The 12,392-nt window shown below is 49.7% G+C and overlaps 1 protein-coding gene across 6 annotated transcripts in view; it reads right to left on the bottom strand.

The window, feature by feature from the left end:
• Nucleotides 1-4,286: 4,286 nt before the first annotated feature.
• NTNG2 (netrin G2) overlaps nt 4,287-12,392 on the bottom strand; it is a 36,738-nt gene continuing 28,632 nt past the window's right edge. For 2 of the 6 annotated variants that reach the window (XM_010720929.3, XM_010720930.3), the window contains 6 exons: nt 9,108-9,182; nt 8,604-8,669; nt 8,029-8,103; nt 6,391-6,558; nt 5,865-5,999; nt 4,287-5,409 (listed from right to left, as the gene is read on the bottom strand). In XM_010720929.3, the coding sequence (XP_010719231.1) occupies nt 5,186-5,409; nt 5,865-5,999; nt 6,391-6,558; nt 8,029-8,103; nt 8,604-8,669; nt 9,108-9,182 (743 nt within the window). In that variant the 3' untranslated portion in view covers nt 4,287-5,185. Of the gene's footprint in view, nt 5,410-5,864; nt 6,000-6,390; nt 6,559-8,028; nt 8,104-8,603; nt 8,670-9,107; nt 9,183-12,237; nt 12,307-12,392 lie in introns of all 6 variants that reach the window. The other 4 variants (XM_010720931.3, XM_019621469.2, XM_019621470.2 and 1 more) reach the window with 4 other exon arrangements.

Here is a 12,392-nt window from a genome sequence, read left to right as displayed (position 1 = left end):
AGGTTGGAAGGAACCTCAAGAGATCATCAAGTCCAACCCCCAGACTGTTGATCTTTCAGCAGCTTTTCCTCCCGTTGTCAGTCTATGCCATTAAGGGTGTATCTGGAATGAAACTGTGTGGTTGGCAGCTTAATTCTCAGTGCAAAAAAGTTGCTGGTGTGATACTATTGGTCCTTGACACCATAGAGAAGGGAAAATCCCTTGTGTGAGCACAGGGCTGTTTTCAAAGGTTTTTGTCTTGCTAAACCTTTGGTTGTACATAAAGCAGCCTTTCCAGTAGAGGTGACATGTAACTCCATGCCATTACTCCAAACCATAGCTGTATCTATACTGGTGATATCCAACCTAGGACTTTCCTGTTCAATTCTCCTTACCTGTGTATCATTGCGTGTGCAGTGGAGTGTTTATGGAAAGATGCCTTTGCGAGCTATACCTACAGATACCTGCCAACCCATCCAAGGAAGGCAGGCAGTTTGCTGGAGCACCATCCCACTCTGTAGAAAAAACGGGGGGCTTTATGCTTCTTGGTGTGGTAGCAGTGGCAAATACGGCTGAGTAATGCAGAGAGCAGGTGATATCTGTGATGTGGGTGGTAGTCATGGGAGCAGTGCAGTGCTGTGAGGGAGAGGCCGAAGCAAGACCCAAAAACATCAGCATCTCTTCCCAGTCTCTTGTCTACATTCACATTTCAGTGCTGGTGGTCTGGTGAGGTGTGAGGGGTTACAGTACTGGCTCACAGATGAGCTGTGCGTAATTAGCAGCCGGATCCAGGAAATGAAGGCACGTGAGTTGGGAGGCAGCTGTGCCCAGAAAAACTGGCAGTTTCCAAATACTGAATGAGCTTAAACATTGTTAGCCTCAGGTGAGATCCAAAAAATAACATGGAAACCCAATGATTTAAGAGCCTTTTTTTTGTAGTTATTGACGTGTGGTGAGGCGTTGCAGTTTACTTTTTGCCTATAGAATGGAGAGAAGTGGCCAACAGCTAGAGGTGGGTTCTTTATTCACAGCCTATGGACTGTGACAATACCAAGAGTAAGCAGAACTGTGGTCCTAAAAATGCAAGGCGTTCTCTCCAGTCCGCATGAATAAATGATGGATGAAATGGCTGCTGTATTGTAAATGGAATTTATAATGTTAACAATATAATACAATCTCCTGCCACAACGAGTCCATTCCCAAGTCGTATATTAGGTCTCCTTTCTTGTCTTTAAGATGCTTGGGAAGGAGCCAAATGCGTTATTCTTTAATACAAATAAATGTAAGCTAAGCAGACCTGTACGTTGAATATTGCTGATACATGAGACCTTCTAGCCATATGTGCCTGATTGCTGAGGCCTCGACTGATTTGCCACCAGCTCCCAGGCAAATAATGGTAGAAATGAAAATGAATATAGGCTGAGTACGTTCAATACAAAGAAAGGGCAGAAAGCTTTGTTGTATAGCCTAACAGACTGTTTCGTCCTGATTTCACTGCTTTACCAAGCAAGATCTCCTTTCTTGCCTACAAAGAGAGCTTCCCATCTCTTTAATCCCTGAAATTGCATGGAGTAGAGTAGGGTGGAGCTCTTGGACCTCTGTTGTGTTGTAGGCCAGGAGAAAACAGCAGTGTGGTAAAAACGGGTTATCTTTAGGCTTTCCTCACACGTCTCACCCTGCAGTGAAACTTGTTATGACACCTAGAGAATCAAAATGATAAAAGGAGCCCTTAGGACAGTCTGAAGCTCTTCTCTGCATCTGAAATCAGTGTGTGACTTCTGCACGACAGTGGCCGACCGCCCCAAATCTCCGAGTGCTGAGAAGATGGCGATGGAAATCTCTTCAGAACCCAGATCTGCTCTTATTTCTGACAACACCTCTCAGCTCCCCCCTAAACTTTATTTGGGATGCTTCGTGGATGCTGATTATGGAACAAAAATGGTTGGTGAGACTGTTAGCACTTTCTGCCACTAATGGATTGCTTTTCCACTGGCCTGCGTAGGGCCACAAATCACTCTCAGAGATGAGATGTCTGCTTCCCCATCTTTAAAGCAAAACCAATAGAGACCCAGCATACCTGGTAAGTTCCTATAGGCAGAATTTTTTTCCTCGTTTCTGTGTCCAGCTCACATGGAGGTGTCACACTTCTGTTTGGTGAGCATGTAAACGTGCATGAAGCCAAACTGCTGTAGGCTTCTCTACAGCTGGGTCTGTCCTCCATCACATCAGGCAGTTTTTGTTGTCTGGGGGTTTTGATTGCACGGATTTCAGTACTTTCAACAGTTAAAATCAAAGAAGAATTTGAGGTAAACAAGTAAAATCAAAAGCTCTGCTTATTTGAAGAGGTCACCTTTTTGCAGACAGGAGTATAATCTAAAAACTTTTTTAAAGGAATCAAATGCTGGCTGCTGACGTGAAAACCTCTTGAAAGAGCACAAGTGGCTTTCCTTGGAAGGAGAAGTACCTGTCAGCTCACCCTTCTACTCGTGAGGTATCGAGCTCATTGGACAACTTCTCCATTAATGCACAGACATCTCTATCTTAAGAAGAACTTTCAGATCTGCAGGTACTTGCTGTGATGGTTTCTTTCTGTATGATTTCAATAATGCTTGATTCTCTTGGTATAAACACGTATGTGCTAACAAATGTCTAGGTAATAGGTTTGCAGTGCTGAAGCTCTCTGTAAATTTACATTATTCTCTTAAATGCTGGGTTTGGGAGTGATTTTTTTTTTTCTCTTGTCTTGCAGGGGTTTCTGTTTTGTGATTGTAAGTTCTCCAATGCAACTGGACTGGTGAAGCAGTACCTGGAGCTGCACCGACTGGGGCTGGCTTCATGGAGGAGCTTGAATGTGCAACTACTGCCCAGTCTGCAACCACAGCTCGCTCTTCTAGCTCTATTGGGTGGACTTGTGTTTTGTTTCTTAGTTTTCTTGCCCTGCCCACCACCTTCAGCGTTTCTCAGGTGTCCTTTGATACAGGACACAGCTACACAGCTGCACAGGATACAGCTACAGGAGGATTAGCACTAGGTTTCTACTTCTGTGTGCAGTTCATCAGGCTTTGGTTAAAGAGGCCCAGGGACTGAACACCACGGTATTTGGGGTTCATGGGGAGGTGGGACCATCTCTGGAACTGAGTTAGGAAGCTGGGGATGTTTTGTCTTGAAAACAAAGAAACCCCAACAAACAGCACATAGCCAAACAATCAAAACTCCTCAGCCCCTTATAAAAGCTTGGTTTGCTGGTATATCCCCCTCAGTAATCTTGGCTGTTCTGAGCTTTGTTGCACACTTCTGTGGTTATTTTCTATGGAAATTCAGTGCTGCCGTTGCTTGGCATGTTCCCACCTGCATCTCAGAAGTGTGCTTTTGCAGGGAATCTGCTGGCTGCAGTTCGTCTGGGATATGGCTTTGTGAAATAGTAAATTTTCCATTGCTTAATCTAATTTGCTAGAGAAAAACACTAGTGCAGGGAAAGGAGAATGTGTGCTTCGCCTTCCAGAAATGTTATTAGAAACCTTGATCTTGTTACAGCCTGTTCTGTGCTATTACTTGTAAGAACAGTAACATGTAAGGATTTGAGATATATCTCAGTAAGAAAGAATAAGGAAAGAGCAAAGTGTCAATGGCAACAGACAGCAAACGGCTGCATTAAAGGGAGGAAATGCTTGTGTCAGCCCACTCCCTCAAAGATCAGATCTCAGCAGGGTGAATTTAACCCTCATTGCTTCTGTAGTAGATTAAATGAGTCCTGTGACCTACCTCTGTGGTACTCTTCGAAACAGGCACCAAATTTCTTTGCTCGGTATGGCTTTGGATAGGATGCAATTAAAGTTCTTGTGTTGATGATGATCCCCTTATTTCTTGTCTTGGGTTTCTCCTGCCTTCTTTGACGTGCTTGACTGCATATTGCTTCCTCCACGCTGATTCTCTATGAGAATCTCTACACTGAAGTCCCAGGCTGCAGCTGCTTGAAGGTGTTTAACTAAAGGGCTTTTTCTGCCAAGGTGCAGCATGGCCCCATCTCTGTGGGATGACGTGGGAGGTTAGGCAGCTGAGATCCCCTGGAGAACCACCCCTGGGCTACCCAGCATTCTTCAGCTGCAGGCTTATTTGGAAATGGCATTTCCACAAGGCTGGGGCTTAATATATCGTTCATTGTCTACAGCTAGTGGTGCAACCTAAGTTCAGCAAAGTAATTAGGAGAAATAATTAACGGCTCTCAGTGATGAAGCAATGTCTCTCCCTCCCCTTTTCCCTCACCATGTGGTGCACCTTGCCAGTGACTCAGAAAACACAAGAGGACGTTATGAATAAAAAAAATAAGTCTTTACCTGTAATTAACTGTGCACACAGAAAGGAAAACGTGGCAATCAAGCAGCAATTGGTAGTTGCTTTACTGTAGGAGGATACACCATAATCAAACGCTCATGGCAAAATGTCCCTTTAAGTTGTGGTTCCTTTATAACATTTACTTCAAACAAAAATAAGTCTCTACCAAAAAAAAAAAAAAAAGAGGATTTGAACCGTACACTATACGGAAATGTGTGGATAAGACACTGCCCTCCTCACGCACCGTATGCCTAACGGCCCCTGTGTTCTCTGTAAGTGCAAGAAAACAAAACCCGGCAATGAGATACAAAATCAATGCAGCAACTAGAGCTGTAGGCAACGGTATGTGAGCAGCCAGGCTCGGCTGGCGGCGGGGCTACACAGCGGGATGAAGCAGAGTCCCTCTTCCCTCCCTCCCTTCCCCTCCTTGTGGTGTTGCGGGACTCTGATGTTATCATGAGAGGCTTTTTTGAAACAGGACACTAAGAGGGAGGGAAGAAAAAGAACACCCCAACTTATACCAAAGTAAATAAATCATTAAAAAAAAAAATAATTCTCCCTTGGATTGCGGCACTATGGCACCAGGGCCCCGGGTCGCCCTGTGCGGAGCGGGGAAGGAAGGACGGCCGTATCTGCGTGGCTCTGCTGCAGTCCCTGCGTTGCTGCTCAGCCATCAGCTCTGTGCTGCGGCCGCCCCGCGTGGTTCCGTGGTCAGGAGTCGGCCCTGCTTTTCAACTGCTTGAAAAGCGGCCAAAAGACGTTGTGCAAGTCCTAGCATGAAGGAAGGCAGAGGAGCTGGTGGGAAGATCCACCTTTGCCTTGCGCTCCCTGGACCCTCGGTGCTGTGCCTCGGCTGGGCTCCCTCCTCCCGGCCTCAGAGGTCAGCCCAGCCACGCAGCTGCAGGCCCAGCGTGCTGAGGAGGACGGTGCTGATGGCAGCCCGCGTGCTGGAGGCACCATCACAGTCCTTTTTGTCAGCTTCGCACCGTGACTGCTGGCACAGGACCCCCTTGAAGCCCACGGGGCAGATGCAGCGCTGGTTCTGGTAGCAGGTGCCGCCGTTCTGGCAGAGCAGGAGCTCATCGTCACAGACGTTGGCTGTAGGGAGGGAGGGATGGCGGTGGGAGTTGTGCTGCAGGGCGTGAAACCCCTCGGATGCAGCAGGAACCAGAAAGGTTTTGGTTTTCTGCTTTGGCTCCGAAGGGCTCCGTCGTCAAACCCTTACAGAGTGGGACCAGTCCCAGTACCAGAGGAACAGATCTGATGCTGCAGACTTCAAAGCTGCTTTGGATTTGGGAGGAATGACCAAACTCACCCTCTACTATGGGGTGGGCAGGAGACACACTCCTTGTTGGAGATCTCCATCTCTCTGGAAATGCCACCCCTTGTGGGATGCCCCTTCCTTCACCGGAGATCCCCTCCACATTGGAGATCCCTTTCTCATGGGAGATTCCCTCCTCATTGGAGCTCCCTCCACGTCCATGCCTACCTCCCACCTCCCACCTCCCTGTGCCCTGACAGGGTGGCTGCCCGCAGTGCTGCCGGCTACTCACGGAAGCAGCCCTGTCTCCAGTAGTAGTTGGGCAGGCAGTCGTCACACTTTGGCCCCGTGGCTCCTTCCTTGCATTCACAGTAGCCGGTCTCGTTGCAGCGGTCGTGCAGGGAGCCGATCTGATTGCAGTTACATTCTGGCCACGAAGACAATGCTGTGAATCCTCACCCTGCCCGCAGGCTTTGTGCCTCCTCGTGGCCCCATGGAGGGGCTGGGGACTTTGGAAAGGCCTGGCTATGTGCCATGGGCTGGCCCTGAGGGAGCGCGTGGCTGCCTGAGACCACCCTCACTGCTGAAGCAGCAGCCCCTGCTACAGCAATGCATCCGGACCCAATTGGAAAGATGATTTGGGCTTTGGTGCCCGCAGATATTATTTTGGGCTTGGTGGATTGCAAGACCCTAAGAGCCGCTGTCCTCTGAGAGCATCCCAGTGGACACGCTGCCCTCAAAACGGGCTGAAGCGAAGCCCATCTCACAGCACGAGGTCCCAGGCCCAGTGCTGCTCCCGAGGCAGCATGAGTGCTCACCTATGCATACATTCTCATCGTCCAGCTCTGCCGAGCTGTTGCGGTAGAAACCCAGGCGGCAGTGCTGGCAGTGCTGGCCCCGCGTGTTGTGCTTGCAGCTCACACAGGTCACCACGTTCAGGAAGTCGATGTAGCTGCAGCGGTTGGAGTGGCCGTAGCACTCACAGTCTGCAGAGAGGAGGAAAGAGAGAGGTGGGCCATGGGGAAACCTTTTGCTCCAACAAAATGCAATGGTTGCTGCCTGTGGGGCTGCGTGCTTGCAGTGGGGGCTGTACCTCACTGCTGCATGGGGGTTGGGTTGGAGGTCTTTGCTCAGAGTGGGGTCAGGGTGGTTTGTCCCTGCAGGGTAAGGACAGCAGGAGCCAGCCCCAGGACACAGCTCTTTGGGGAAATGCATAATTACAGGAGCAGCCAGTGGGCCGTGGAGTGCTGTCAGGTGTTAATTAAAGAGCTGCCTTGTTAATCAGTAGAGCCCAGCTTGATGTTTTGGAGAAGGGAGAGGTGTGGGGCTATGCAGGGGCATGCAGAGCTCTGGGGAAGATTGTGCCCTGCCTGGTGGTGACAAGGAAGAGCCGGGCTGGCAGAGGAGGTGATGGGAAGTCTCTGGATGAGTGGAACCTGCTGCATATGCAGGTAAGCCCTGGCTGCTTCTCTGGCCTTTTCCTCACGTGTCCCTTCTTAGCATTGCCTTTGCTGTAGTACTTTCCCAGGCAGTGCCTGTTGTGAAGCATGATGACTCTCAGTTCTGGCTGAGTGTGTTATAGCTTAAAATGAGCATGTGCTAGGATGCATGGCTTGTGTGGGCTTTTTCCAAGGGAGGAGGGCATGGGGAGGTGACCCAGCGCTGCCTGGCATGGCAGAGAGCTGCCATTGCTGAGCAGGGTGTTGCTCCTGTCCCCACTATGCTGGGCTGACCTTTCTCAGCTGTGGGTGTATGTTGAGAAACAACCACCTGGATTTATTTTCTAGCTGGAAGAACTTGATTATTTGTTTCTTGTGTTTGCTTTTTATTACTGTGACGTGGGATGGCGATCACCTTGCGGTACTGTAGTGCTGTGTTCAGGATAATGAATCTTTCTGGGAGTTGAAGAGGACAACGCAAGAGGAGGGGAGAGTCCTTGGCTGCTCAGTGGCACAGTCATCCTGCTCAGGAGGTGTCCCAGCCAGCTGGCAGGAGACAACGTGAGCAGGGATGGTGTCGGGCAGGTCTGAGCTTCTCCAGTGCTGGAGAGGTGGAGGTGGGTTCAGATCAGGGGTTTGGGTCCAGGCTCCCACATTAAACATTCCAGCATGGCAGAGCGATGGCAGGGAAGCATGGGCAGGCATGCATGTGGGGCTGGAGGAAGAGATTTATGCCAATGAAATGAAGATCAGGGAGGATGGAGCGTGGCAGAGGTTTCCCCATGGTTTGCAGCTGCCTGAATAGGAGCTGAGACCCTCTGTGAAACAACCACTGCCTGCCTGATCGATATCCAAAGAACTTCAGCTCACGTGGTTCTGCTGCTGCAGTTCACAAGCAGTATTTCACCCGAGGTGTGTGATCTTACATAGAACAAACCCTCCCCATCTTCTCCATGTCTGAGGCTGCAGCTCTTTTGAGGACTGGGAGCCCTGAAGCTCCTCACTCCCTCCTCTTACCTTTATATGTTTCAATAGGAGCCACCGGGCCGGTGTCTGGTTGGAGCCGGATGAGTTTTGAGTTCTTTGAGGATGCTTAAGGAAAATCAGAGACAGGCTTTTTCTCACTGCTCCGCACCACTTTGCGTCCTACACTACCGCGAGCATCTCTGCTATGAGAACAATGATGAGCCAAGTCAGGAACACCGCGCTGGCAACGTTGAAAGCTATTTCTGCACCAGACAGCTGGTAGCTGCTAAATTTCTCCTCTTCTTCTCCCCTCCTCAAAGTTTGATGCATGAAAAATTCCATGCATGGCAGTATTGCACTGCACAGAGCCGAGTGCTGGGCAGAAGGAGCCATCCACGCATCCCCTGCTTACACATGGGATTGGCTTGGCCAGGCTGAGGATCTATGGTATAAAGAGCTCCTGTCTGTGGCCTTGCTTTGATGATGGCCATGCAGACAGCCCTTCACCACCCTCAAAAATCAGCTAGGACCACAGCTAAGAGCACAAAAACTACAGAGGTGGTATAAAGCACAGAATCCTGCAGAACCCAGGCTGCTCCAGCCCTCTTGCCCATCCCAGCACCTACCTGACTTCTTCCCATGCCTCTTGCCTGCAGAGTGTGCTGTGCGCCCTGCTTTGTTCTTCGGAGCTGCTACATGAGATGATAAGATATATCTGAATGCTGAGGTGGAGATACAGAGCCCCCCCATGCCTGCTGTTCTGGGCTGGGTGGTGGCTGATCCACCAAGAGAAGTGGCTGCCCGTGGCTGAGTTGGTGCTCGTGGGACCCCCAATGTATCTTCCATGTTCTCCAAGTGTGGAAAAGGCAACTGGTCTCTCAAGGAATGGTGGACAGGGAAACTGACTCCTGGTTTCTCTGATCTGTCCCACCCATCCACATCTGCCAACCCCAAAAGAGCATTCAGAAAGACTTCTATGGGGTGGAATGAACAGAATTGAGCTGATCTCAACTATGATTTGGGGAATGGATTGCACAATGCTGGGCATGCTAAGGATGGGCATATTGTCCCCAACCTGTGGGCAATGAGGGAGAAAACAGACCTGCTCCATCTCTGGGAAATGGCCTTACCTCGAATGTTCTTGGGAGGGTCTGGTGGCTTCAGCTTGGGTTCAGGTGCTGCTACTTTTGTTGAGCTCTGAACAGCTTAAGGTGGCATCAGTTAGAGAGAACATCAGATTTAATACAGGTCTTGCACTTGCTTGCTTAAAAAGGAGAGAAAAGGACACTGGAAGCTCTATTCAGGTATCTAGGGTGGGTTGGTGGAGCCATGTGTGGTTGGGGATACAATGGGGCATGTATGGGAGACAAAATCTCCTGGAAATTGGTTTTCTATACAGAAGCTACTCCTAAGGGGAGCTGCTGGACAGATGAGTGTTGACATGTCATCACTGCATTGCGTGAAGCAATGGAGAGAAGCAGACCTCTGCCAAGACTCAGAAGTCCCCATTGTTCAGTACAGACTGTCAGCATCACCTGGCATTGGTGCAAATGGTGTTGGCCTATCTTATTACTATTTCAAATACAATTTTTTTTCTCTGTGAGGTTAGAGACAAGCCCAAAAGCACAACAGTTCAAACAAGCCTGAATTCCAGCACTTTCTGTCCCCCATTTACTATTAGCAGATGCTGGGTTGTGTCCTGGCCCGGCTCCAGCTGGTGTTACATTCTGCACTGGAAGGGATGCTGATGTCTATGGGGGAGATAGCTACAGGCATCTCAGCTGGAAAAAGGCAGTGAGCACCACCAGCAGCTGCCAAAGCATGTGTCAGTGGGAGCCCTGAGGAGGAGGCACTGCAGCCCCAACAGCCTCCCAGGGCTCCCACCAGGAGCTTCATAGCTCACCGTAGGCAGACACGTGGGAGACCTGAAGCAAGGAAATATGTAAGAAGGCATCTATGCTATAAACGACACAAGCCTATCTGTTTACAAAGTTATTCTGGTCTCAGGAGACAACAGGATTTCCATGATCCTCTCTGCTCACCCCAGCAGCAAGCTGAGAACAATCTCTTTTACCACTTATCATCCTCATCTTTCATGTATGCGACTAAACCCTGAGGCTCAATCCAGCCTCACCAGATTACCAGCTGCATGTAGGGCACAGATGAACCCCCACCTTTTCCCAGGCGGGAGGAAGAGAGAGATGCATGGAAAGAAGACACGCAGAGCTACGAAGGAAAGCGGTGGGAGCAGGGATTGGCTGGCAGGACCCGGCTCAGCCGTGTGTCTCCTACCTTCTGCTGCCCCAGCCTTGGCTGGGGGAGAGCCCACCTGCAGCGGGGCGGCCGCCGACAGGCCGGGGTAGCCTGGCAGCAATCAGACAGAGAGCTGTGTTAGGAGGCGTGCTGGGGGAGCTGGGAACCAGCTGGGAGCTTTGCATTGCGCTGGAGGACAAAAGCTGGCACTGTGGCCGTGGCTGTGAGCACGTGCAGTGCAGGTTTTTGTGCCTCGGGTGGGATTTGGCAGCTAACGTCCCCACGTTGCAGTGCAGAGGACAGGAGGGAAGCGGGGCACCGAGCTGTCGGTTCTCAGCCCTTCTGAAAGCACTGCTTTAGTTCTGTGTGTGTGCAGAGGAATATCCTACGTGTTGGGGGCACCAAGTCCTGATTTCTGCTGTAAACTCGGCCCTGCTTCAGGCTCTGCTCTTTCCTTGGAAATAGCAGTCACAGAATTTGCAAGCCCCTGCAGGGAAATTAAAGCAGCAGGACGTTTATAGATCCCTAGTTTGGTTTCTCTGCACGCTTTCAACCCCTCTGCTTCCATGCCCCTCTCTGTCTCCTCAATAGTGGTAACAATCTTCAGGTTTGCTAGAAAACAAATCGAGGAATGCAAATTTAAAAGCCACATTATTAATTTCAGGCTCCAATTGGGTAACATAAGGAGGAGGAGGGAAAAAAAAATTCCTTGATCCTTGCCAAGTTTCAAAGGACAAACCCGAGTAGGAGAGAAATGTGATTTCCCAGCCTCGTCAAGGGGATCATAAACAATGCGGAATAAAAAAGAATATTTTTTTTCCTAAATGATGAGCTCTAAGAGAAGGTGATAGACATTGTCCTTTTCAGCTGGAAAGTGGAAACCAATTGATATTAATATGCTGTTAAAGGAGAATATGAAAAAAGCCCTGCGCAAATTGGCAAGGGTTTAATTAGAGTCACAATAAAAAACAGCCCTGGAGGCATTTTGCTTTTTAGTCATTCACATACACCTCCACTCACATCGCGTTTGCAGAGCCAGGAAAATTATTAATGCTCATTATCCTGAGAACTTTTCCCTTGTAGCTCTGTGACGTTAATGGACAGTTTTACATTTCGGGAGTGGGAGAGAGATGCTTCACCCAAACCCGCTCCACACCAAGGGGAGCACCAGGCACGTCCTGCTGGGGCTTCTATGGTCTGGTGGCAAACCCAGGTCTTGGTGGGGTTTCTGGTGAGGCAGCAGAAAGTGAACCAAGAAGCCCTCCTTTGTAGAAAAACACACTGGGGGAAGAGATGTTTGAAATAGTGCAGAAGAACAGGGGAAGGACCTTGAGAAGCCCTTGTCTTTCCCCAGCTGCATGAGCATCTGGGAGAGAAGGGCAAAGGATGTGTTTGCCCAGCACCAGGGAGTTGGTAAAATCCAAACCAAAGCTTAGGTTGGTTCTGTTTGTCCCAGAAGTGAATTGGCACTGCTGGGTTACAAACCAGTGGGAAAATGAAGCAGGAAAAGGGGAAGGAAAAAAAACACAAAACAAAACCAAAAACAACAACAACAAAAACAACACAAGAAAGCTTCTTTTGCTTATTTTGAATTGGGAAAATGTAACTAATGGCAAGGTGGATTTGACAGGCTCCGGGGAAGACTTAGAAATAACAAATCTGCAGAAGGCAAGGGAGAATGGCACTCAATTCATCCTCCTGTTGGGAACTGTGCTGCCCGTTTTGGCAGACCCCACTATGCTCAGACCACAGCCCGTGTCCTTGAACTCACTCCTTTCCCCTCTCACCACACAACGGGCACAAAAGCATCCCAAGAACATGAGCACGGCTCCTCCTTCACCGCAGAAAGCCCCACGAGCAGCCAAAGGAAGCTGCTGTCTGCCAGATCCATGCAACCCAGAGTCAGCCCAACTCTGATCTACCCCTCTAGTCTACGTGCCTGGCTGCTATCCCAGCGTGCGGAGGGATGGAGGAGAAGGGAGAACACATCAGTCTGGCTGGAAATACCTGGTTTTTCCTCCTCCTCTTTCATGGGCACAGAGGCAGCGGGCTCAGAGGCCGGTCTGATGATGCTTGCTTATGGTGGGAAGCAGAAATTGAGAGGGTGAAAAAACAGCGTGTATGTTAGAGGGCGAAACAACACAGTGATGGGACAGGGACCG

Source organism: Meleagris gallopavo, chromosome 19, assembly GCF_000146605.3.
Source record: "Meleagris gallopavo isolate NT-WF06-2002-E0010 breed Aviagen turkey brand Nicholas breeding stock chromosome 19, Turkey_5.1, whole genome shotgun sequence".
Lineage (NCBI taxonomy): Eukaryota > Metazoa > Chordata > Aves > Galliformes > Phasianidae > Meleagris > Meleagris gallopavo.
The sequence above is the reverse complement of the archived record's forward strand: the minus strand, read 5'-3'. Positions and strand labels throughout refer to the sequence as shown.